Source organism: Artibeus jamaicensis, unplaced genomic scaffold, assembly GCF_021234435.1.
Source record: "Artibeus jamaicensis isolate MK-2021 breed Jamaican fruit bat unplaced genomic scaffold, CSHL_Jam_final contig_465, whole genome shotgun sequence".
Classification (NCBI taxonomy): domain Eukaryota; kingdom Metazoa; phylum Chordata; class Mammalia; order Chiroptera; family Phyllostomidae; genus Artibeus; species Artibeus jamaicensis.
Window position 1 is genome coordinate 29,364,128 of NW_026521843.1, and position 26,288 is coordinate 29,390,415.

The 26,288-nt window shown below is 56.6% G+C and overlaps 1 protein-coding gene across 2 annotated transcripts in view; it reads left to right on the forward strand.

The window, feature by feature from the left end:
• Positions 1-26,288, forward strand: part of TTC7A (tetratricopeptide repeat domain 7A) — a 114,175-nt gene that overhangs the window by 46,027 nt on the left and 41,860 nt on the right. For both annotated transcript variants that reach the window (XM_037161180.2, XM_053667004.1), the window contains 7 exons: positions 482-545; positions 9,576-9,713; positions 11,328-11,411; positions 15,304-15,408; positions 22,644-22,761; positions 23,814-23,871; positions 25,040-25,112. In XM_037161180.2, the coding sequence (XP_037017075.2) occupies positions 482-545; positions 9,576-9,713; positions 11,328-11,411; positions 15,304-15,408; positions 22,644-22,761; positions 23,814-23,871; positions 25,040-25,112 (640 nt within the window). The remainder of the gene's footprint in view (positions 1-481; positions 546-9,575; positions 9,714-11,327; positions 11,412-15,303; positions 15,409-22,643; positions 22,762-23,813; positions 23,872-25,039; positions 25,113-26,288) is intronic.

The following is a 26,288-nucleotide window of genomic DNA, read 5'->3' on the forward strand; positions in this document are numbered from 1 at the left end:
GCTCTTCAGGGTCAGCAGGAGCCAAGCAGACTAGGCAAGGCAGGTCTCAGGTGGGTGTTGGCAGGAGACTCCTATGGGGAATCCCAAGGCCGCACAAATTATCTGGGGCTTTCCTCTCTGTCTTGCTTAATACCCATCTCTCTTGTTCGTGCCGGTGATTGAAGGTGGGGTCTGTGCCCGCCCAGTGGAGCTCCTTGCCCCAGCCTCTTCATGTAGTGCTGGGCACCGAAGGGGCCATTTCTTCCCCGGGAGCATTTGCAGCATTTCCAGCCTGGCTGCCCACAACAGCCTTTCGGATCGTAACTCTGGGGCGTGCTACAGGCTGCAGGTAGTATCCGGTGCCTGTGAATTATGCAGGAGGGGGTCACCTTACGGGGGCTGGTGCTGACTCCAGGGCAGAAGGGCCAGTGTGGCAGGTGTGGCAGGCCAGCCGTGCTGCGTGGGGTCGTGCTGCAGCCACGCCACCTTTTGTGTCTTGCAGCCTCTACTGCCCAAAGGACAACATTGAGGAAGCCCTCCTGCTGCTCCTCATCAGCGAGTCCATGGTAAGCAAGCTCCAGGGCCTTGCTCTGCCCCATGGCGGTAGGGCTGCAGGGCTCACCACGGGCCACCAGGTCCTGGCCGAGCTCCACCACTCAAGGACATCCCTGAAGCACGATCTGTAGGTCTGCCCTCCTCCCGCACACTCAGGGGTGAGGTGCACAAGGTGTGGGTCAGGTGCATAGGCTGCCTTTGGGAGACTGGGTCCTGCCTCCAAATGAGTCAAGACTGAGCCAACAAGTCCCCACCCACTTCTTCTGGGATTACAAGGGATGGTTATCAGCAAGTCGGCAGTGCATGTGGAACAACCTGTGCTGGGTCTGGGGCCAAGTACAGGAGCGGAAGGAGCATGTGTTCCCAATGCTCGTGGCCTGGGCTCAGGTTCCAGCCCTGCCCCTCACTCACTGAGGGCCCTCCACAAGCCACCTAACCCCTCCGAGCCTCAGCTCCTCACTATGCAATGATGGTCACTGCCAGAGTAAGTGCGCCTGTAAGAGGAACTCACTTGTTCGCAAAAGTGTTTATCGAGCCTCATCTACTTTGTGGCAGGCCACGTGCTAGCTGCCAGAGCTGCAGTGGCAAACAGAACGGAGAAAAATCCCCGCCCTCCTGGAACTTGCATTCTAGTGAGGGAGTGGGGAATAAATTCACTAACTGCTAAAATATCCCGGGCACCAGTGTCTGCGTGCCATGGAAAAATAAAGCAGGGTGGGGGGAAAGATGTGCTGGACAAAGCACATGTTAAGTGCTCTTTAAATTTCTTTTTACGAGACCCATTTCCCCTGGCCTGGGCAGGGAGACACGTGCACACTCACGCACACATGAGCACACACACAGGCCTGGGCCTGGGAGGCACAGCAGAGGAGAGGGGTGTGGCTGGGTGGCCCAGGAAGTGGTGAGATGACGCTTGCCCTGCACTGGTCCAAGGGGGTGGAGTGGGGAGGGCAGGAGCCGCAGAGGCCAGGTGTTGGAGGTGCCACCGATACGGCGTGATGCTGGGGAGTCTTCTGACTGAGGGGCCCCTTGGAGCTTGTGAGCTGGGGACCCCCAGGTTGAGAACTCAGTTTTTAAAAATGGTGCATGTCATGGCAGTGTGTGGAAGTGAAGTTTAAAAATCTAAGACCTCCTGAGCTGGATCCTTGAGCAGCCTGATACAAATGTTCTTTTGGATACCCGGGACCGTGTGGTGGTTTGGAGGACTTGGGTCAGTGGTTACCTTTGGCCCGACTGGTCCTCCGGCAGAAGGAGGGACGCTGGGCTAGGGGGCAAGAGAGTGTGTCGTTCCTCAGCCAGCTGCATTCGCATGTGAGAGTTGCGGTGGAGGGGCGTGGGTATTTGTGTCCGAGTGCCACTTGGCCAGGGCGCAGTCCTGACAGGTTTGCAGGGTGTGGGCTTGTGAGGGGGAAGCAGTTGCTGCAGGGAGGGGACACCTAGCTGCTTAGCCTGATGTCACAATGGCAATACCAAGTGCCAGACCGGATTTTCACTGGAGAACAGTACACTTTCCACAGAAGAAGGATCCTCAGTCTCACCTCAGACTGAACCCCAGTTTCTATTTATAGAATGTCGGGCGTAGACCAGTCCCCACTGGGTCCCCTGCACATACCTCAGTTAGCCATCTCACCCCTACACCCTCGGACAAGGTTGGGCTGAAGTCGCCTGTCTCAGGAAACAGGGGTCATTATCATCGCCTTCTTGAGCTGAGGGTTACCGTGCGGTCCACAGGTGGGGTCAAAGGGGAAACAGGAGCAGTTCTCCGGTCCTTCTCCGCCCGGTTCCACGCTGATACTGCATAGAGGCAGGCACTGTGTTGGCCCTGGGAGAACTAAGTCTCACATCATTCAGTGTAATAATTATGTTCCTGGCTTACCGATGAGATAAGTAAGGTCCAGAACAGGTACGTGTCTCGGTTAAGGTCACATTGTTAGAATCCTTGCAACCAGGATTCCAATCACATCTGTTTCTCTAAATAGCTTCCAAAGCACAGGCTGGGATCAAGGCTGTCTCCCCATCAATTTTCTGTGGCCTCTGTTTGATCTGGGTGCCCAGGGCCAGAGTTCAGATACCTTTCCATTAAGGTTATTCCTCCTCAAACCCTCAAGCTGCCCTAAAACAAGGCAAAGAATGCCTTTTTCCGAAAAGGTGGCCCACACTCGGAGCCAAGGTGAGTTTTCCTGAATGTGTGGTTTCCCCTCTACATAGCTCTTTCCCTTCTTCGCAAGGCTGTGTGGCTGGCTGGCCTGCTCAGGAGACTCAGAGGGTCCAGGCCTGCAGGCCAGGTGGTGTCCTGGGAATTCCCTGCAGCAGGCAAAGCAGAGGAGGTGCTTGGATGCTGGGTGCACCGCAGCTAGGAGGAGGCACCTCTCCCGGGACGGGCTGGCTGGCTACCTCTTCCTCACACCCAACCTGTCACACACATGTAGCAACCTGAGCAGTTCTGGGGGAGAGCTTTGACAATGGACTTAGCTTTGGTGTCTCATCTACAGAGGGCTTTCCACCCGGGATCTGGCTGTGTCTCAGAGCACTTTCTTAGAGTGACCAGGCCGCTTCTGGCTTCTCTCTTGTACTTGTTGCCTGGGTGTCACTGTGCGTGCCTTCTGGGCTCCTGCTCTGACCCCTCCAGCAAACCAAGGTTCAGTCTGGCCTCCTTGTACCTGCAGGGTTTTCCTTACCTCCTGTAATGCTGGCTGCGTTTGCGTGCAGCAGCGGGCTGCTGTGGCTGCTATTTGGATTCCCCTCATACCTACAGAATTCACTAGGCTGCAGTGAAAGGTCTTTCAGCACAGCCAGCCCAGGAGGTGGCATCCTAGCGTTCCACCTCCAGGATCGCCCGGGCAGCTGCTCCAAGGAGGGGTGTCTGCATGCTTCCTGCGCACGCAGCCCCTGTTTTGTGGTTTGGAGCTCAGAGGAGTAGCCTGAACGGGATCTGTGTGTGAGGCTGGTGCCTGGGGATATGGTGTTTGTTATGGGCCGACTGAGTGTGGTCAGAATGAGTAAGTTCTTGTCTTCCAAGAGGTAAATAGACATCCTACAAGTGCTTCCACGGAAACGCAAGAGATGTGAGCTGTAACTGGTTGAAGATTTGTGTTTTGGATTCAGTTTAGGGGCCAAAAGAGCATTCTAAAATCCACTCCCCCACAGCCATCTCTCATCCTCCCAGTCTGGTTTGAGCAGCACGCCAGGCCGTGCTCAGCACTGGAGACACAGTGGGGAGCAGCTCAGTCAGACCTGTCCCACACGTGCTCCCAGCCAGCGGAGTGTGTGTCCAGAGCCACGGAGGGAATCCTGGCCCCCCAGTCAGATGGAATTAACTCCAATCTTCTGAATCCCAAATGCATAGTCTCAGTTTTTAAAGAACCATGTGTCAAAACCGGCTTGATTTTTCTCGAACAGTTGGGAAACCAGGGGACCAATTTCTAAAATACTGATCTATGGCATAAAACTATGTGCAACAGCAAAGTAAACCCTTGGGTCCCTGTTCATCAGCTGCCGGAAAGGTTGCTGCCGCTCTCAGGGTCCTGGGAACTGAAAGAGCAACAAAGGCCTGGTGGGGAGTGATGGGGGCGGCCCTTACTGACTGATTTTTTGCCATACCCAATGTCAAGCATCCGCAACTTGAATCTCAAACTTGCCATTCACAGCCTCCATGGCCTGTGAAGAGGAGTTACCTTCCTGATCCTCAGGTTTCTCATTTGTAAAATGGGGCTAAGAGGCCTCTCCTGCAGGGACTTGAGCAGATTACGAAAATGATCATGAGAGTACCTGGGACACTGGGGGTGTCCAGCACGTGTCTGTTTCATGCTTGGTTTGACTTAGTCGTTTTAGAAAATGTTTAGGTTCGGATCTGGTTGGGAGAAAAATTGGTTTGAGAATACCATTTGGTTTAAAAAAAATAAATAAGTGAAGTGCTTCCTGGGCTTGATTCCATGTGGGACTCAGCAGAAGAGCACAGACTGTTCCAGCTCTTGGCACCTGCTCCGCGCTCACCCGAGGCCCGGCTCTGCGACGGGAAGGGTCTGATCACACTGCCAGCTCAGAACACTCAGTTCAGTGGGGGGAGAGCCTCTCGCCCTGGCTGGCAGGAAGAGCTGTGATTTCTGCGGCAGGAGCCCGATGCAGCTGGCGTGGGCCTGGCCCAGGGCCTTGGGAGATGGGACGCGTCACGGGGCATGCTATTTCTTGGCTCTGGATGGGCAGCTCGAAAGCCGGTGGTAATCATGTCTTCCACTGGGGGACAACAGCCTAAGTGGACCATGACAGCGTCCTCCAAGGAGGGGCAGGTGCCACACACGGATGCTTTTGGGAGACTCCTTTCTGGGCCAACTGCCGTGGGAGGCCCTGAGGCTGGGTCCTTGGCCAGTGGAGAAGCCATGTCTGAGAACAGGGCTGAGTGGGACCCTGGCCCCATTGCCCGAGGCCCTAGTTCTGTGCAGAGAAGCAGAGGTTCGGAAAGCCTGGCCTTGGATTTTGCTTGGGTTCTTCCATAAGCAGACGTATGCGAGGCCCTCTGATGAACTGGGCGAGCTTATTGGGCACTTTCTCAGAGGTGCCTGGAGGCCAGGAGAGAGCCAGGGAGTGAAGCCAAAAGCCCAGGCCCCGATCTGTGTCCCAGCCATCTGTCTGTAGCCCCTGGCGCCCCTAGGCCTCAGCCTTCTCGTCTGTAAAATAGGTCAGTGGTATGTGAAAAAGTCATTGTGAGAATTAAGAGAAGCCACTTACAAAGTGTCCACAAGTTCATTCCCTTTCTTCCTCCTGCCCTGTTTGTGCCCAGGGTTAGAGAGGAGAGACAGGGCTGGACAGAAGAAAAGGTTATTACTCTCTGGCCAGTAGAGGGTCAGACCAGGGCTGGCAGAGGAGGAACACAGGGTAGCAGAAGCCGCCCTGAACTGGCCTTAGCCTGAACTCCAGGGACCTTCCAGGGCTCAGTTTCCCCATCTGTGAAGGGCCCACAGTAATTTCATCCTGCCTGTCTATGGGGTCACCGTGAGGCCCGAGGAGGTGACGAACTTGAAAATTCAGCTCCTGAACGGTTGTTCATGTCACACACAGAAGGGATGGCCGTTTGAATAGGAGTTGCCTGCCTTACGTTTCCCAGGGGCTGGCCCACATGAGAAAATGCACAGTCCCTCATGGACCTTCTTATAAGGCCCGTGTTTGCTTCCTGGGTATTTGTCCAGAGACCAGATGTGGTTCACACTGGCCGCGGTGATGGGACATATTGAGGAGCACATTTCTTTGGCGTTGTCTCTTCTGACCTTCTGGAAGGCCTGGGATGAATGTCTGTTGGTTGAGGGGCAGCCACCCCTGGAAGAACAGGCAGAGCATCCAAAGCTAGCAGCAGGGACAGTCCCAGGAACCCTGCCCGGGATTAAATGCACGGGTTAAACAAAGCAGGGCATCCCCAGAGGCTGGTGGCCTGGGGGGGGGGGGGCGGTGGGGGCTGGGGGTTATGCAGGGAGAATATTCTGCCATGATTCCAAGACTAGTAAGGACCATGATGGTGAGAAGAAAACTGAGGGTCTGTGTTGCTTTAAGGGTCACAGGCACATTCACATTCATCACTGCATTTGATCTGGAGGATTTTCTAGTAAAACCGTTTAAATGGGGGAAGGAAAAGAGTGTGACTGGGCAGGTTCCTGATGGAGCTGGGAGCATTGCGGGACTTTAATGGTGGTGGCCCCCAGGGAGGAGGGACCGGGACAGCCAGGGCACCCCGGGCAGGGACTGGAAGCTCTCGAGTGTCTGGGGCCCTGTCCTCTGAGGCTTCCTCGGGCCCCTGAGCTGCTCACGAATCTGATCTGACCCTGTTGCTCCCCCCACAGCTTAGGCTTCCTTCTTTCTGCCCCATTTCTCCCACCCCACCCTGTTGCCATGGTTACATACACAGGCCAAGCCCTGCAAGCACTGGAGCATTTCACCGCAGCCCTGCCCCGGAGCCATAGCAACCACAGGGCAAACTTCTGCTTTCGGCTTTCCTTTGGGGAACCACGCTTCCTTCTTGGCACAGGCCTCAGGTCCTGAGGACCCCTGGGAAGGTGCTCTCAGCCGAGGAGATGCTGCTGCAACCCCCTCTTCTGTTCCTGTTCTTACGACCTAATTCCTCCCCAACGTGCTAGAAATCCACCCCTCCCTCCTACCAGGCCCACACTGGGAGACACTGTGTTCTTAAAGGTCAAGGTCTAGAGCAGACAGGAGGAAGTTCCCACACTCGGCCCAGAAATGTTTCTCTCCCAAATATCACTCATTCCACGCACGTGAACGGAGGAAAGTGATTTGTATGAGCCCGTACAAGGCCTGGGAATCTAGAGAAACGTCTCTGCCTCAAGAACTGGGGAACCACTGGATGTGTGAGGGTTGAGGTGGGTGCCCGGTGTTAGGGCAAGACAAGGGGGGGTCCAGCCTCGCCTGGCAAGATAAGTCAGGGATGTCACTGAGGGGGCGAATGCCCTCGTTGAGTGGTGAGGAGGCAGCAGGCATCCACATTGACGGAGGGTGGCAACAATGATAGGCTGTGGGGTGGATAGGGAGCCGCAGGGTGAGGATGGAGAGCTGCGGGGGGCATCCCACTTGGGGCTTGGAGGACCTTGACTTCATCCTGGGGCAGTCTGGAGGGGGTTGGGAGCTGGGTTCTGGCAGGGGCTACTCTTCAAGGACAGACCAACCAGAGCTGAGACCTTGTTGACCGCTTGCTGCTCACCTGCCCTGAATGAGACTGGTCCGCATGGGCAGGTCCCCAGATCCCAGATGTGCCCTGCCAGACTGCTCCCTCTGCCCCACAGAGAAGCTGCCCTGCAGGCTGCCTGCCCTGCTCCCTCCGTATCAGGACTGCTCTTCTGCCAGACCCCTAGCTCAGATCCCACTCGCACATGCCTGTGTGCTGCTGCTGAGGGTGGGGACCGTGTCTCCCAGCCTCTTGTTCCCTAGCACCCCATACCCCGAACGCTGCCTTGTGGAAGCTGCCTCTCCACCTCGTCCTGGGCAGCCGGAGCTGGGGAGCTGCTGGAGGTAAAGGCTGGAGGTGGGGGAGTGGGGAGGAACATGGCTGGGCACAGAGCAGGTTCTGGAGTTTTATGTTCCTACTCAGCTCGGTGAAACAGCTCCTGCCAAGCATCTCCTTAAAATTTCTTCTCCCTTCCTGCTGGTGCCTGTGTGGGTGGATTGCACCAGGAAGGAGGGGGTTTCTCTGGCACTTTCCCTCTCTACGCCTCTCCCTTAACCCTTTCGAGCTCCTGACCTGCTCCTGTTTACCAGGCTGGCACCAGTGCTCAGCCCTTCTGGGGGTCTCCTGGCCTCCTGTGCCCTCTCCTAGGGCTGGTCCAAGTCCATGGTGGCAGTGGGCAGCTCTCGCCTATTGTGGACCCCTGGCCCCTGGCCTGCCTTCTGCCTGAAATGCCCCTATGGGTGAGTCGCTTCCTTGGGTCTTAGAGGCATCGTGACTTCCAGAAGCCTTTATTGGAATGCAGTTCAGGTCCGCACAGCAGGACATTCAGAGCCTGCAGTCCAAAGGCCACTGGGCTTCTGCCTCTGCAGCCATGTGGGAGCCTTAGCCCCTGACCTGGAGGGGGGGGGGTTAGTCCTGCCCAGGAAGAGGATGTGAGGACCGTCAGTGATGGGAAGTTTTATCTGGAGCTGACCAGAGGGGTCTGGCTTTTAGGGGCCAGCAGTTCCCCTTAGTCAGGAAGGCCGGTCCTTGGTCTGAGGTCTGTGTGGAGGAGCTTCTGACCTTCTAGAGAGGGTGGGAGATGCTGGCCAAAGGACAGGTGGGAGAGGGAAGGATGCTGAGAGCAGCCAGTGGGGGTGTGTGGTCGGAACTCAGCTTTGCCTCAGTTCTCGGAGTGTGTGTTGGGGAGTGGGGTCCCTGCCCTGTAGCTGCTCTGCTCAGAACCCCCCATAACTTCTGTTCAGCTATTCCTGAACCCGGGTGCCATCCCCAGGTATGGGTCCCCAGGTAGGGCTACATGCCACAGGCCACAGAACAAGAGGGTCTGGGATCCCTGATGGTGAGATTTCAGGCTTGGTGAGCAGACTGCCCCCTTCAGAGTGTGGGCCTCCCTCCCGAGCAGCTCAGAGCTATTGAACTCCTTCCTGAGTTCTGGGCGCCTGCTCAGAGGCCTCAAGTTTAGGGGAGATACCTTGGGGAAGAACAGAGAGGAGAGAGCTCCATGGTTAGAGGGAGTCAAGAATAGACCTGTGGGTGATGGGAAGGAAGTAGGGGGGTCCTTATCAGAGGGACTTGGTAAGGGGGGTGCGCCGAGGGCCCACCGCCCGAGCTTGCCTCTGTGATCAAGCAGCAGAGCCACCCACCTGATCTGGACAATGCCACATGTTCTCTGAAGCTGTTTCTGTGAGTGAGCAGTTACTGCACAAACACAGGGAGCTCTTCCACCAAACAACTGGTCTAACTCCTGAAAACTGCCAGTGTCCCGAAGGCAGGGTGAGGCTGACCTGGCGCCCGAGTACAAGGCATGACCCTGGGTTGGATCCTAAAGTAAGGAAAAGTAAAGGGCTAGAAAGGTCATCAGTGGGACGGGTGGCAGTCTGGACGTGAACTGGTATTGGGCGATAGTGATGACAGTGTCGCATGCCCTGACTCTGTTGTGGTTCTAAAAAAATGTCCTCTCGTGTTGAGGGGTAAAGGGTCCTGTCGCTATAACTTATTATCGTGATTGTTATTACATATCAGAGAGAGAAACAAAGCAATTGTGGTGAATGTTAACCATTGGGTTTACTGTGATGCTTCTAGGCTTGCAACTTCCCTGTAGGTTTGAAATTTTGCAGAAGAAAGCATTGCCTAGCCGAGCTCGAGCCTTCCGCTCACTCCCTCGCCCCAGCCTGGGCTGAGAGGGGTGGGCTTTCTCTCTGGAGAGGGCCTCTGTGGGGAAGAGAAAGGAGCTGGCTGCTTCTGGGCAGGTGGCCACCTGCTTGGCCTGGGTCAGTGGTAAAATGGTGATGGTCCCTGGGCTGGGGAGGCAGGGGCCCTGTGGGGACAGATTTATTATCCGTCCTCACCTTCCCAAACCCATGTTCCCCCACAGGCTACTCGGGATGTGGTGCTGAGCCGGGTGCCGGAGCAGGAGCAGGACCGGGCGGTGAGCCTGCGGAACGCCGCGGCCATCTACGACCTCCTGAGCATCACGCTGGGCAGGAGGGGCCAGTATGTCATGCTCTCTGAGGTACGGCTGGCCCGTCCCAGCCGGGACTTGGGTGGAGCACAGTGGGAGCCAGATGGAGCCACCAGCTGTCCTCCTCCACCGTCCCTTCCCTGTCCCCACCCAGGGCGCAGCTCGGATCTGGGGAGGCCAGGCTTGGGACCGTTCCTTCTCCAGGGCCGAGGGAGCTGCCCTTCACTGGCTGGGTGTTTTTTGGTTTTGCTAATGGTCTTATGTGTTTTTCTGTTGAAAGTAACACATAGCATTGTACAGGCACAAGAAGAAAACTATGCATCCCTCAGTTTCCCCCAGACATGATACTGTTGTTTTGTGGCTGCCTCTCTTGGCCAGGTTCTAAGCTGCGTAGACAGATGCCCCCCTCCTGCGGGGAAACCCTGCTGGGACCGTGTCCCGTGGGCCGTGCCCAGGGGGCGGAGCCTCTTCGGGGTGGTGGACTAGGAGTACTGAGTTGCCCCTTTTCTTCTGCCCCTGCCCACAAGGCACGTGATACACACATTGTTGAGATTTCCAGTGTAAGCTGAGATGAAGGTGGTTTGGGGGCCCTCGTCTCCTTGTGGCAGGAATGAGCCTCGGAGCAGTAGATTCTTTCTGTGTGTTTTGGAGGGCTCCTGAAAGGGGGGCCATGCCACCCTCCAAGCCCCCGCTCACACCAGGCTCCATACGAGGTGCCTTCTAAGGTGATCCCCCGCTTTAATGTGGAAGGATAAGGGGTGTTCTCTCAAGTTTACCACGAGGAAGGCGAGGCCCCAAGAGCTGGTTTCTGCCTGAGAAGGTGCAGGGAGTGCGCGCCGAGCCAGCACGTGACTCCAGGCCCCTGAGCCCTTCCAGTGCCTGGTGTCTGGTCCTGTGCCCCGCGCCCGTCCCCTGCCTCACCAGACCGTGGCCACATGGAGATCCTGTCCTCAAAAACTGGCAGCCTCTGCCTCTAGCCCCTAGAACATGAAGTACAATGCAGTTCTGCTGGGGGCTGTCGGGTACCATCAGGCATCCCCTGGTGCAGGCTGCCCAGGACTGGCCAGGCCAGCGGAGCAGTAGGTTTTCTCCGTGGGCGCAGAGAACAAACAGCAGAATGAAGAGCAGCCTTTACTTTTTGGCAGCATCCTAACCACCGGCTTTGCAGTCGGCCTGCTCTGCCACTGCCAGGCCCCAGGACTGGCAAGTCATTCAGGCCCCAGCTTCCTCCTCTGAGAAGTCAGGTGACCCACCTCGCAGGGTGGTCGGGAGGAGTGAATGAGTTCAAGCATGTAAACCACCGAGAGCAATGCCATGCGCAATATTAACAAATGTCGGCTCTTACATTTTCATCGATGTCTCCATTTTGAAAGTACTTTCACAAGTCTCGTTTCATTCGCTTTTCACCATTGCCTTGTGAGATCATTCACATGCTATGGAGGTGGGAGCCGAGGGTCAGAGAGGGTGAGAGACTTGTGTGGGCTGACACAGCATGCCAGGTGCACAGACAGGTTTCCCCTGGAGTTTTCTAGCCAGAACCGAGTCCGGGCCTCCTGCAGCCTCCCAAGGGTGGTGACTTGAGCAGTGATTACCCTGGAAGAGGGGGCTGGACTGGGGGGGGCTGTCCAGCAGGGAAGTGCTGACCAGACGTCTCCCTGCCCCCAGTGCCTGGAGCGGGCCATGAAGTTTGCATGTGGAGAATTTCACCTTTGGTACCAAGTGGCACTGTCCATGGTGGCTTGTGGAAAGGTAAGGCTGGGGGTTGCACGTCACTCTCAGGAGACTCTGCTCCCCTCTGGTCCCTCCCAGAGGGGGAGGTGGGGGACGGCAGGCAGGCAAGCGGGTGTTCAGAAATGTTGTCAAGCAGCCGATTTTCATCTCCAGGAGAGTGAGGGCACGGGAGGGCACGCACAGACCCCCGTGTGCATCCAGTGTGCACACATGAGTTACGAGTGTGCCAGATGTGCAAGTACGCGTCTGGGGGTGCTTTTCTCTGAGGATGTGTTCATGATGGGGCATTGGGGCAGTTCCTCAGGTGAACTGACGGGTACAACGGCATGAGACAGGTGTGCGGAGTAGGTTCCAGCAAGGGGAACATTGTTTCATTGAGGTTGTAGCTGTCTTCCGGCCCCCCGAGCATGGAGTCAGGAAAGGACCTGCCCGTGGACCTGGAACTGACCATATCCCAAGTCGAAGGGCTGCATTTGCTCTCCACCCACCAATTCCTGTTTTAACACCCCTCATTTTTCCTCGGATGAGAATCACACTTACATAAGCCTCTATTTTAAGTAGTGACATGATCGGAAAAGCTTTCCGGGGCTGGGTGCTGGGGCTCTTGGAACTGAGGATGCTTCGAAGGCAGGAAATAAGATGGCATGAGCTCGCAGATCATTCCAAGAGCTGTAAACACCCAGGGCCCTTTCATGGGGCTGAGGGAATTCCTTGCCCGCCCGCCCATCTGTGCCACCTGCCATTTCTAGCCCTACAGCCGTCTCCAGGGGGGGCCCTCCTAGGCTTGCCAGCTCCTCCATCACGCATGGGGGCTGTGCAGGCTGGGTCCTGGCAGGGAGAGGGAAGGAGAGCAGGTGCTGTAGCCTGGCAGGTGGGAAATACAGCCGAGAATCAAGGGGGGAGCCTTCTCTGCCCCCGTCCCGCCTGGCACTTGTCTCAAACCTCTTCGCCCTCCCCTACGAAGCCGTGGCATGATGTGCCCTGGCTCCACGCTTAGCAGGACCTGGTCAGGGCTCAGGGAGAGCTCAGAAGAGATGGGGAAGCAGGAGCAGGGGCCAGAGCATACATGGAGCTGGGCAGCCAGCTCATGGTGGCACGTGACAGTTTCTTCCTGTCCCCAGGAAACAGAAAATGCCTCTAGTTTTGTAATAGTGAGCATGGACCAGGCTACAGGGGTCCATAGCCTTCTGTGAGTCACAGGCCCCTGTGAGATGCTAAGGAAAGCTGGCGACCCCTGCTCAGAAGAATGCATCACACGCAGGAGTTGGCTTTAATTTCTGCAGTTGCTCCTGGAAGGCCCCAGGCTCAGGAGAAGGTGTCACGTTGGCCTGGGAGGGGTGGGGTCTTCCACCTCCTTACTGAGAAGAACCAGGCACCAAGGGGTCCAGACACAGTCTGGCGCATCCCGGGATCCAGGGAGCTGGTGTCCCGGCCTAGCTCCTTCACATACCAGCAAGGTGCACGTGAGAATGGGCTCAAGATGGGAAGTGGGGTGATTGATGTGTTCCTCACACAGGAGGCCAGAGACCTTGGGCTATGCCCACCCTTGCATTCCAAGCGGCAGGGGATTTTCCCAGAAGCACACTCTCCACCTCCCTCAGGAACCCTGCCTACCAGATGGGTCGGCCTGGTTGGCCAGACCTTGCTGTTTCCAAGATCCTAAGGTTCAGTACCTGTGATTGTGCCCGAAAGGTCTTCCAGGAGGTGAGGGCGGGCAGATATAAATACCTCTGGCGCGTCAACCTGCAGGAAGAAAAGATGAGTTCCATGGCACAATTTAGGCTGCTCTTTCTTTTGGTCTCCTCAGCAAGCACATTGGCTGTGTTGCTAGGTAACCAGCATGACAAAAAGGAAGAAAAGAGCCGGCTGCTCTGACTGTGGAGTCCGCAGATGGCTCCTTAAATAGCAGCGTTCGTGGTCTGTGTAGGGGTAGATGTGAATTTGGGGGGTCAGGGCTAGAGAATGCTGTATTTTAACGATGCAGAGGTCAGTGGCCAGCGAAGGAAGTTTGGAAGGGCCTTGAAGCTTGCTGGGGTTGTGGCCAGAGGGGCCGTGTTGAGAGTGCTGGGAGCAGCGTTCACAGGACAGGGTCTCGGAAGAGGCGGATGGCCTGGCCGCTTGTTCAAGCACCTCCTGCAGCCTCCCTTGCTCCAGCCTGCGCAGGGCACCCTGTGCAATCTCCCAGCCTGCCAGAGAGTGTCATCTGCTAACACCCTCTTGTGCATGGTCCTCATGTTTCCTGGGAGAGCAGTGGGGGATGGTGGTATTTGCTCTCCCCAGCTCTCCTGACAGCCGAGAGCCAGGGCCTCTTCCCCGTTCCCACAGAGACTCCACGAACCCTTGCCCGGTGCTGGGCACAGAGCTGGCTATTGGCTGGGACATCTGGTATTGGCCTAATAAGCCTGAGCCCAGAGCCCAGGGAAAGCTATCACATCTGGGCTGAGAAAAGCTCTTCTTCCTTAGCTAGTGGCAAAAGGATGGGTAGTTAAGAGGCAAGGGTCGCAGGTCTGCACCTGCCGGTTCCTCACACCGCGCTGTGGCCGGGTGAGTCCCCAGCTCCTCAGCACCACCTCTAGAGGTGCCAGGGAGGGAGAGAGCTGATTATGGTGAGAAACGCAGCCCAGCAGCCCACGACAGGGCCCCGCACGTGGGAACCACTGTAGTCACAGACACATATCCCTGCCTACCTGGGGCTCACATGGGAAGGGGAGTGTACACACGGGGTGGTGGGTACTGAGGATCACTGCTGAGTTTCATGGAAAAGTACTGGACTCATTCAAAAGGTTCCAGCCTTGAGTGAGTATGTGTGAGGGGTGGGGGGACACACAGGCCTCCTCTCTGGCCAAGTAGGCACCGCAGAAATAGGACAGGGCAGTGGATACAAGCTAAGAGCCAGACTGTTCAAACCCCCCCCCCCCAGCTACTTGTGGGCATTGTGGCTTTAAATAAGCTACTTAACTTCTCTGCATTTGTTATCTCATCTGTGAATAGGGACGTAGCCCCTACCTCATAGGAGAGTTGTGAAAATCAAATGCTTTATTATTTATAAAGCACTCAGAACAGGGGTGAGCAGGCTTTCTCTAAAGGGTCAGAGAGTTACATGTTTGAGTTTGCAGGCTAAACAGTTTCTGTGGGAACCACTCAGCTCTGCCTTAGCACCATGGAAGTAGCCACAGATAAGACGTATGTAAGTGGACACAGCTGAGTTCCAGTATTTACTCACAGGAGCAGGCGGAGGGCCAGTTTGGCCCTCTGACTTACAGCTGCGTTTGGTCCGTAGTAAAATCTAGATACGTGTTGCCGGTGTTCTTCTCATTGCTGTGATTGGTTATATCCCTGTCTGGCTCTGGATGCTTTCCCTGCCTTGGCCCTCTGTCCACACTCGGCCACCCTCGGTGGGCCCAGTGTGACCCCATCTCCATGGCTGCAGGCCCTCTCTGGCTCTGCCATTGCGCCTTCTCTCCTTGTCTGCCAGCCTTTTCACTTCTACCCCACCCCCCACCACCGGCCCGGCCTCCACGTCCCCACGTGGTTTGGGCCTGATCTCATCATCTGTTCACCTGAGAGCGCTGGACTCAGAGGTTTACGAGAGCTCCTTTCTGCCTGTCATGTATATGTGGTTCACGTCTGAATTCCTTTTAAGGAGCTTCTACCTGTTGTCACCTTAGCTGCTGTCATCTCACTCTGGGCAAGGGTCACAGCCTCCATTCTCCAGATGAGGCAACGGAGGCCCAGGAGGGACTTGCCTGCCCACATTGCCTGGGTTCCTCCTGGGCCCTCTTCCTGGCCCTTGGGAGGAAAGGGGTGCAGAGCAAGGACTGGCAATTTTGGAGCTCCCACACTGTGTAGGAGGTGCCTGGTCGGTTGCCACCTAGGGCTGTGCATGATGGCATTGCCTGCTCTTCTGCAGTGGGCCTACGCTGTGTCGCTGCTACGGGAGTGTGTGAAGCTGCGGCCCTCGGACCCCACCGTACCCCTGATGGCTGCCAAGGTCTGCATTGGATCCCTGCACTGGGTAAGTGAGCTTCAAGGGCAGGGCAGCAGGGCCCAGGTCCTGGCAGCTTCCTGCAGGAAGATGGCAGCAGGTGGGCACGAGACAGGGACATGTCCATCTTGCTGTGTATGTGAGGGTGATATAAATGACAAAGTATGGAGAGAGCTGGATGGGTCAGGGAGACTTCCTGGAGGAAGAAGCCTTCTGAGGAAGGCTCGGAATTCTGGGAAAAATTCACACAGGCTGGCAGCGAGCCCTTCTGTCACAGCTCGCTTTCCCCAGGCCCGTGATTAGCAGGGAAACCTCTTGCTCCCCAAGTCTTTTCAGGGAGACTGCTGGCGTCTTGCACCCTAGAGGGAGAGCAGCCTTGGGATGTGGGTGGCACGTGGGTGCTGGCAGAAAGGAGCCACCCAGGCTGAGCAGTGCAGCAGAGGATGGCGGTAGAGCTGGAGAACACAGCGAGGGTGGGCTCGCCAACCGCTCGCTCACAGTCCTGCGTATTCCTAGGGCTCCAGAGGGGCCTCAACCCCATCACTGAGATGAAGCCCAAAATACCCGCCTTGCTGAGGTGGGGCGGGGGAGGGCATCTGTGCGCCCAAAGGCTGCCAGTTCTGAGGTGTCTGTGGGTCCGCCCAGCCAACGGCCGCCCTTGCCAGGAAGTCCTAAATTTAGGGCTTCCCGCAGTAGAGGAGCTGTTTCCCTCAGCAGCATAATTACAGTAATTATGTGCATTCAGATTACATGGTAATAAAATTAGGATCAAATCAGTCCAAATTGAAATCAGATGAGTTAGGAGCAAAGTAATCAATGACAACATAAATAGAAAAGCCCAAAAGGAAACTTAAGCACGCAGACTTGTCATCAGAATCGGGGAGGAGGGTGAGTTGTTTAACCTCAGCTGAGAGCATATTTGGGTTAGGGGGCAGGTTGGAGCCTGGGTTTAAATCGGGTGCAGGCTAGGGTCCTGCAGGGTTGGGGGCTGTCCTGGCAGCCTTCCCTGACCCAAACTCACTTCTGCAGCTCCCTAAAGCCTCGCTTATACCTGCCTTGGACACTTAGCGCCTCACATGGTGATCATTGGTATTTCTTGAGGGCAGGGCCTGTCTCTCTTCCTTCTTGAAACCCCAGCCCAGGCTTGATGCCTGGTGCTCATTGGGATGAGCACAGACACGGGGCACCGGGTTCTCCCCCATATGGGACTTGCCTTCCCAATTAGACAGGGAGCTTCTTCATGCACCGTGTCCTGCCCCCTGAGCCCCTCTTCCCCACACAGAACCCTGCACATAGTAGATGTTCACTAATATCTTATAGAACGACGCCTACCCCAGCTGGCCAGGAGGGCCAGGTGTGGGGGGTGTGCATCTGATTCAGTGGTTCTCCCTGGCTACCCGCCTTGCTGCTGGGCCGAAAGCAGGCTGCTGGTAGCCAGGGGCAGCCTGTTCTCCAAGGAGGCCAGGGAGAGACGGCCTCGCACCCTCTGTTATCAAGGCTTCCAGCCGAAAGAGTGGGTCTGACTGCAGCACACTTAGGGGATCTGGTGCTCGGGGCAAGGCGTGGATCCTGAAAGGTGTCCGACATCACCTCTGTCCCCTGCTTTCGTAGCTGTGCTGACTCACATCAGTCCCTGGCAGGCCCAGCCGTTGCCCAGCCAAGCTCTGTTAGCAGGGGACAGAAAGCCAGGGGTGGGCAGCTTGGCCCAGGCTGCAGGAAGGGAGGCTGAAACTGGGACATCTGAAAAACGGGTTGTGCTGGATAAAACCGGACTGGGTGGCTGTGTGCCCAGAGGCGGAGCACCTGCTGTCCCCACGTCCTGTCCGTATGCCAGAGCCAGTGTGGGACATCCCAGGCTGGCTCTGGGCCTGGAGGTGGTTAGGGAGGGGGGTGGCAGAGGGATAGTTACATGCTGGTTGATAGGGCATTTGTAGTGGGGTAGGAGCAGCTGGGGCAGCTGTGGGACAAGGTGGGAGGCTTAGCCTAAAGCTCCCCTGGGTGACAGTCATGTGTGGCCTGCTTTGGCATGGCCAGCATCCTGCCAAGGTTTCCAGCCAGCTACTTGGGGGGGGGGGAGAAGAAGAGGGAGATGTAAATATTTTTTAATATCCCTTCAAACGCAGTTATTTAGAATCCCTGTAATTTGAAGTGTTGACTCTCTTCTAGGAGGACAGAGGTGGGCTAGCGCACGTGTGCTGTGCCAAGTACAGAAAGAGAAGGAGAGGTTGTGAAACAGAGGCAGGCCGTGCTCCTCCTTGGTGGTACTGTCTCTGGGCCTCTTTGCCTGACAGGACTGTGTGGGTGGTAGAAAGGGTGCAGGCTTTGGAGGCAGAAAGGATGGGGTTCAAATCCCTTGCCTGCCCACTCAGTGCTGTGTGACTTTAGGGGAGTGCTTCACCCTCGCTGTGCCTCACCTGTAACCTGGAAACACCGACTGAGGAGTGTCCCTACTTAGCATGTTGCAGGTGCCAGGTAAACGGCCGCTGTCCCTGCGACAGCCTCTTCCAAAGAGCAGGCTCCCGCAAGGGATGTGCTTTTGTGTCTTTGCCTTCATTTTTCAGATTCAGGGGTGGGCAGAGCCAGGGAGAGGGACGACCTGTTGATGAGGCAGGGAAGGAAGAACGGCAGCTCTGCCGCCATGAGCATGTGGGGATTAGGAAGAGTGCCTGCTCCTCCTGGAGAATAAAAGTGCATTTTCGGTGGAGCAGATAACACCAGGTCCCGGGCCCTGTGGGACGGGCCTAAGGAGAAACTGGAGGTGCTCTTTAAACAAGCTCTGCAGGCTCCGAAGCGACTGCTCTCCAGTTCCCAGGAAGGGAGGAGGAGGGTGGAGATCCCCAGGGACGACCTCTCCGGCCCACAGCCGGAGGAGGGAGGCAGCCTGCCGGTGGGCAGTGAGCGCAGCCAAAGCCAGTCTTAGGTGGGGACCAAGTTAGGACACCTAGAGAGATGCAGGAACTTGTAAAGTCACTTTTTCTACTTACGGGAAGCAAAAAGCATGACAACCTCCAGTGCATCTTTCCCCAGAGGGTCAGAGAGAAGAAAAAGGGAGAACCACAGAGGACAGCCGTGATTCGGGCAGCTCAGACAGAGCCAGACGTAGATCAGGAGACCTGGGTTGAACGGCAGTTCTGCCACTTGCTAGCCAGGTGACCTTGGGTGGGTCCCCTAAGCTCCCTGTGCGTTAGAACCTTCAACTGTGAAACAGCGGTCCCACCAGGTGGCCACCATGTCAGGAAAGGTCAGGTGAGCAACAACTCCCTCTAGAATTGCAAGGGAGGCCGGGGACCTCCACCTGGGTTTTGTGCAAAGTTACACAGCTGCCATAGGCAAAGGAGACATTAAAAACAGTGTATCATGGGGAAGGGAATGACTAATAACATTTTTGAGGACCCCTCATCCTACAAGTATTTTGATGAGTGTGCAGGGCCCAGTGCTGTGGCCTGAGCGGGTCTTGCAGAAGCAGGAACCACAGCCACAGAGTTACACGCAGTTGCTTCTAAAGCCACAGGAGGAAACGTCTGGAGATTGGAAAGGACCAATGAGGTCCTGGGTAGGAGAAAGATACGGCTAGGGTGGGTGTAGATGGACAGATGCTGAGCCAGCACCGGGCAGCTCAACCCAGGTTGACACCCATTGGCGGGTTGTGAAATAGAACTGTTTAGAAAATGGAAATAGACTGTTAGAGAAGAGGATAGAAAATATCCACGTGTGCCCCACAGTGGGGGTGAGTGCTGGGACAGGGGGTCAGTAGTGTGTGTGTGTGTGTGTGTGTGTGTGTGTGTGTGTGTGTGTGTCCTGGACCACCGGTCAGGGGTTGGGGGTCGGGGTTTGGGCAGCCTGGCACAGTGGACCGCCTAGGGCTGTAGGGACCCAGCCTGCCCTCATGCAGTCGCTTCTCTCTGGTGACTAAGGGTCAGGCAGAGACAAAGGCAAGCAGTCATGTTCCCTCTCTGGATTCAGGAAGGTCTTTGATGTCACTTCTTGATTTGTCGCTGAGATTATGTAGTACAGGGGAGGGATCTGGTCAGATGGCACTTGTACATCTATCAGGTTGAGACTAAAAATCCTGGAAGATTGAACTAATTATAGGTATAAAATTACAACTCATAATGACAGTTTATACTTATTCAGACATTGCTCTGAGCATTCACCATTGTCATCTGAGAAGCCCTATGAAGCAGACAAGCATTATCCCCAATTCACAGAAGAGGGACCTGCCCAAGGTCACACAGTGGATAGCCACACTGGGATTGGAGCCCAGCAAGTCTGGCCCAAGAGCATGGAGAGCTGTTCCTGGGTGTGGAGCTGACTCTGGACTTAGGTTGGATGATATAGTCTTCAGGACAAAGGCGGAAAAGCCACGTTCTCGAGGGCGGTAGGAATCCCAACTCTTGTCTTAGATGAAGGGGAATTGTGCACTCTCTTTTTCTGTATGTGTATATATATGTATGTTTTCTTTAAATATATATATATTTTGTTTTAACACATTTTATATTTAAAATGCATATGCATGTGGGGGTTGTTTACCATTGTATATTATCATACTTAATACACCTGATTTTATTTCTTTTCTTTATAATCACTGAGTTGGCTCCACATGTGAAAAGCTGCTTTGTTTCTGGTAATGGAAATCAAAATAGTGTTCACCATGTAGGAAACCGGTGCGCTGAAGCCTCGTGAGTTTGATTTGAGACAAACACCATGCTTAGTGATTATTTTAAACACGTGGACTTCGGGCTGGCGAGTAGTGGTGACGGAAGGCTGCTGGCCTAGGAGTCAGAGTGGACCACAAGTTGGACAAGGCAAGGATGTACGTTTTCAATTTTTAAAGCTCAAGGATGGTGAGCTCTATTAATCTAGAACGTGATGTGCTTAAACTGGGCGGTAACTTTTCCCTGCTTTCCAGTCACCACTGGGCCTTCTGCCCAGCACCCTCTCTACGTGGGTTGCAGGAGGTAGAAGCTGCAGTTGGCCGAGTAGAAGGGCATGGGAAGAGTGTTTACACTTGGAGTGCAGTAGGTTTCTGGATTCTTTTTATAACTTGTACTTGGAGGTTTATAAAAAAGCCTGTTCCTTTTGCATGAGGCATAATGAGACCCAAAGACTGTGCAATGAGTTGCGTCGCAATGGGTTATGAGGAAGGAGAAAAGGCGCCGTTTGCTCACTCACCCTTCCTGAGGTTCCTTATGCCCCCGACCCCCCACTGTGAGGCCTCCTTAGACACCCCCAGCCACATGATGGCCCCTCCGTGAAAGCTCCCGTGTCCCACGCCAGCTTCGTAGCCTTAGTTAAGAGCCACCTTGTTCTGTGGGATCTCGCCCTCCTTTGTGTCAGCACATAGGGTCCCATGAGAGCTCTCCAGACATCCTACCCTCTTGCCACTGGGCAGCCCCAGCCGGGCCCAGCACAGAGTCTGGTGCCCCAGAGGTCTCCATGGAGGTTTGTAGGGCGGAGCAGTTAAAGTGAGGGGGGCAGCTCCACGCTGTGCAGGTGAGGATCTCTGGGGCCCGGAAACTAAGTGATTTGCTGAAGGTCCCATGGCTCTCAGGTGCCATGCCAGGATCAGAGCTGGTATTGAGCGGCCTGTGCTTTCCTTCCAGCCTGGCTCTGACTCGGGCCCCTGTAGCCCTCCTTAGTCTGCAGGGCCTGGTGCTCCCGAGACAGATCTCAGCATCTCCAGCCTTGGCCCTACCCAGCCGGTCAGGGCTGGGCAGTGGGCAGCAGGCAGTTGTGGGGTTTCCTAAGCTACTGCCTCCCCCTTAAACCCCAGATCCTCGGCTCTGATGGAGTCAGAGGCCCAGCTCCCCGACTCCCTCATTTTTTTTTAATGACCAGCCTGTCAACCTGGAGGTTGCCCACTGCCCCTGGTCAGCATGTGTCACGGCTGGTGGTTGGGCCCTGGAGGGATTCAGCCCCTCCCAGCTATCTCTCTCTGGGCTGTCTGCTCCCCTCTCAGGCTCCATTGGACTTTGGTTTTCCTCTCTGTTCACTGACTGGGTTCTTGGCTCCATCAGCCTTCTTCCTGCAGGCAGCTCACACAGCTACGCCCAGATGGTGGACTTAGCTGAACTCACTTTTTCATGCTGCCGGGCTCTGTCTCAGCATCTCAACTGCATGCTCCAGGGAGAGAGAGTCCACTGTCCCCTCTACCCCCAGCTGTGACCAGTGGTCAGACCACAAGATGCACGGAGCTGCTCCTCTCTCAAAGGAGTGGGGCTGGGCCTAGGCAGGAACACGAGTGGGCCAGGGCACACTAGGTTGGCTGGAAGCCACTTTAGGTGCAACTCTGCTCCCTGGTTGGTTGACTTCGTGGGCCTCTCCTGGGGGAAGACACCCCACAGGGGGCCTTGTGTGTGGCAGTGGGCTTTGGCACCGATTTGGTAAGCCCCCTTCTTTGTTCTTGGTGACACAGACTTGGGTACACTGCCACGCCAAGCATGTAGGCAGTTAACATTCCTGGGCATGGGGGGGGTGAGGTGGGCAGGGGCGAGGGCATTTCTTAGAGGCCTGTGGGCTGTGAGTGGGCACGGCTGAGGCCCCCAGCTGTCCCCTGCCTCCCTGACTGGCCTGGCTGCCGGGGTCACCCAGAGGTCTCAGGAGGCATGCCTTGTGGATGCCCCTGTCTTTGTGTCACATGTCATATATGATTATATGAGCACATGCAACCCGTGCCAATTGGTCCCTTTCCAACTGGAATAGGACAAAAACAGCCCCCGGCCTTTTCCCCCCCGAAGAAGTTGAGTTCCCTGTGTCAGGGAGTGAGCTCACAGGCAGAGGACAGGCAGCCTGACCACTCTGCAGGGTGGGTAGTGTCCCCCAGGCCAGTCTCAGACCCCTGCCTGTCCCCCCCGCCCCTGGCTTCCTTCTGCTGAGCAGGGACAGATCCAGGGACCTACAGAGGCCAGACGAGGAAAGGAGCTGGCACGGACTGGCCTGGTCCTGGGTCCTTGTTCTCAGCAGGGCAAGTGATGGGAGGCGGCGGTCCCTGGGGCGAGGGACGCTTCCTGTGAGAGACATAGTGCCCTGCAGCTGAGAGTGCAGGCCCCTGGGTGGGTGAAAGGGTCCTGGGAGTCACAGGTAGAGGTAACAGCTGTGATCCTTCCACTCTGGCTGCGTGGCCTCAGACACGCTGCCTGGCTTCTCTGGCTGTGCTGCGCACACAGGGGGACCTGCAGTCCCGAGTGACCAGGCTGGGCTGTGAGTGGGCCGCATGCTGAGGCCAGTGAAGCCCTTCCAGTGAACTGTGCCTCTCCTCTTCACAGCTGGAGGAGGCCGAGTGCTTTGCCAGGATGGTGATCAACCTTGGGGAGGAAGCTGGGGAGTTTCTCTCCAAGGGCTACCTGGCGCTGGGTCTCACCTACAGTCTTCAGGCCACCGATGGTGAGTGCCACCTCGACTTCTGCTTGGGGTGACCCTAGCCCCCCAGGCCTCTTGTTCTATCAAGTCCACCTACCAACATACCCCCTGGGATCCTCCCGGGCTCCTCCTGGGTAGGTGCACACACATCTCAGTCCCAGTTCCACTCTTGCCCAGACTTCACCTCTCTCAGGGACGCCTTCTTCGTCCACCAGTTCTTCCCGCCCTTCAAGGCCCAGCCCAGCTCCTGGCAGAGCCTCTGCCGCCCCTGCCCCTGGGACTCCAGAGGTGCCAGCAGCTGTAACGGGCCACCAGCCTTGACCCCAAATTCCACCTCATTCTGGTTCACCTTTAACCTCAGCACTGCTGTGATCTTCTGGAGTCTTTGGAATCCTCTATGTGTGGTGTAGAGCTGGGTACCCAGCAGGTGTCTAATAAATGCTTGTGCTTCATTCCTGCTACCCAGAGCCCAGCACTCTCTCCCCAGTCCTGCCAGCGCAGCTGTGTGGCCCCCACGGGTCAGGCAGCCACATACTTCTGTCTCCCTAGAGCTTGAGGGGAAGGGGCTAACAGCCCCCCTAGACTACACATGGTATAGGCATCAGCCTCTGAAAGTACAACAGAGGTTACTGGAGTGGGGGTGGGGGGCGAGGAGCAGAAATCCAGAGGGGAGAGGGGAGTTAGCGTTCAGTGAGTGTGGACTTTCTGTTGGGGGTAATGAGAGTTCTGGAGGTGGATGGCGGTGATGGTTACACAGCATTGTGCATGGACTCACTGCCATTGAACTTTACACTTAAAATTTGTTGGCCTAGGTGGTGAAAACCACGGTGGAGGGGAAGGGCGGGCCCGGTGTGTGGGAGCCCTGCTGGGAGGCTGGGGCCAGGTGGACTCCTCGCACCTTCGCTCCGTAACCGGACCACGGGGTGGCATCAGTTTGGAGCTGCTTGAGCGCCAGCATTTGCCAACAGGGCCTGATGGGGTCTCTTCATGCAGAGCCCGTGTGGCCTGCAGTGAGGCAGGGCTGGGCCGGCACCCCTCAGCACCCCTCACGGCTGTCCCCACCCTGTCTCCTGCAGCCACACTGAAAAGCAAGCAGGATGAGCTGCACCGGAAAGCACTGCAGACGCTGGAGAGGTGAGGGGCCCGAACGGCGCTGAGGCACAGGTGGTCAGTGCACAGAGGACCCTCTGGTGTGACGTGGCAAAGGTCTCCGTCCCCATGTTATTGACCAGGCAGCAGAGGCTCTGAGAGCTCACACACAAAGCGGGGCAGGCCTTTGGGGTTGAGGGGCCGGGGGGTTGAGTCTTTCAACACCGGTGGACCATCCCCACCCCAGGCTCAGCCCCAGCCCTCCTGAGTCATGGCTCTAAAATGGGAATAATAACCCATTAGTGTTGTGATAAATACCTGATGTAAATTAGGAAAAGCACCTTGCACAGTGCCTTACCTATAGCAGGAGCTCAAAAATTCAGGGGCTGTGAGGACCCTCCACCCATAGTCCCCCCAGGAGGTTTGCTGGCCACCCAGGGTCCAGAAGGCAGGGGGGGAGGCGGAGGCAGAACAGCCCCTCCCCCGGCATCGTCCCTCCCGCCCTCGAACCCATGCTGGCCGAGCCCTGTCTCCGCCACAGGCCTAAGCCCTGTCCCCAACATCACTCCCCACTCCTTCCTCAGCCCTGCGTGTCTTGTCCCCCACACCTTCATCCCCTAGCACCTGTGTGGAAGCTGCCGGGCAGGGCCTGCCCCAGACTCCTTGTGCCGGCCTCCTCGGGACACATAGCACATCTGACTCCCTTCTGAGGCAGGCAGTTCCCGAGCCCAGGGAGGTCGGACAGTCCCGTCCTGGGCACCTGGGACAGGGGAGCGTTTCCTTCCGTCCCCTGCCACCTCTTCACTCCTGAGGCTTCTTGCCCAGAGAAGCCATTCCCAGCCCCTCCACCCTCAGGAAGGTGTTCCCTTCTGTCCCGTGGTGGAGAGGGCAGCTCCAGACTCTGCACAAGGCCATAGCAGGGCCACAGCCAGGGCCAACAGCTGCCCAGAGGTGACAGGCTTCCCCAATCCTCCTCCTCCCGGGAAACCCTTGCCCCTCCCACCCCAGCCAGAGCCAGCCCTCTAGGAACCTACTGCTCCCGCTGGTGGCTTTGTGCCCAAGCCATAACCTCCCAACTGGTCCCTGTTCTAAGCGGGGCCAGGCAGAATCCCCAGCAATTTGCCCCACAGCATGCTGGTGTGCGGGAGGCTCCTGTCACACACTGGTCGCTCAGCCCCTGGCGACTGACCAGCTGCTCCCTTTCTCCATACAGAGCCCAACAGCTGGCGCCTGGCGACCCCCAGGTCATCCTCTATGTCTCCCTGCAGCTGGCCCTGGTCCGACAGGTGAGTCCTAACAGTTTCTAACCCCCAGGTCTCTGGCACCACTGCTTTTACCAGCTGTGTGACCCTTTGCAAGTGAGCTGACCTCTGTGAGCCTCTATTTCCTTACCTGTTACGTGAGCACCTTCAAACTCCTCCCCAGACGACTCAGTAGGACTAAATCGGGCAATGTGGTACAGCCCCTGAGCCTGTGGCAAGCACATGGTGGGCAGATAATTCTCTGCCTTCCTTCCCCTTAGAACATGTCATACTCATGAGAGGTTGACAAGAGGTCACAATAAGCGTTTGTTGGTGTCCTCACCTACACCGAGCTTTCTCCATGGATCGGGGTAACCAAGTGCATTTCCCTGACACTCTGGATACCACCGTCAGTCATGGCCTCTGGGGCCTGATGGGGGGGGCTTCTGCCCACTGACCACTTTCACCCCACGGGGACCACCACCACTGCCTGAGGCTCTCTAGGCTGGCCCGGCTCCCTTCCCCACATTGGTCCCGAGAATGAGACCAGACAGTCGCCCGCCCAGCAGGCTTTCTTTCAGAAGAGAGTCAGAGCTTGTCCCAGGCCCTTAAGTCACTGACCCAGGTCCTGGGTCCTCAGTGCTCTGTGCCTCAGAAGCAGGACCTCTCGGTGGCTTGGCCTAGTGAGCACGGACTCCGGACTGCTTGGGGACAGCAGGCAAGGCTTGACTCCTGCCGCACAGTCCTCACCTGCACCTGCAAGGACACACTGGGACTCCACATTGTTGGAGAGAAGCTAGCAGAGCCCCACCTGCTCGTGGTCAGGTGACGAACGGCGCTGGCTGATGTGGGTGCTGTTGCACCCACCCCACTGACCTGGGTGAGCCCTGCATCTGGTGAGGAGGCCCTCAGCCCCATGTTATACCTGAGGACCTCAGGTTCTCCTGAGCCTGGTCACAGGGCACTGGCCAGGCCAGCCCTCAACCCAGACATCCAACCCAGAGCCCATCTACCTCAGTTAAGAAACTCCAAGTGGCTCTGAGTGTCCTGTTTGGAGATGTGGCACTTGGGGCCTTGTCCTCTGCCCTGGGGGTTGGTTTCACTGGTCCGAGTCTCTGGTCTCATCTCCACCTGGCTTGCCGCTACTCGTCAGGTCACTGTTTGCTTCACCTTCCCCTCAACCCTGCAGCGGCCTGGCTTTCCCCCTCACTGCACCCTGAC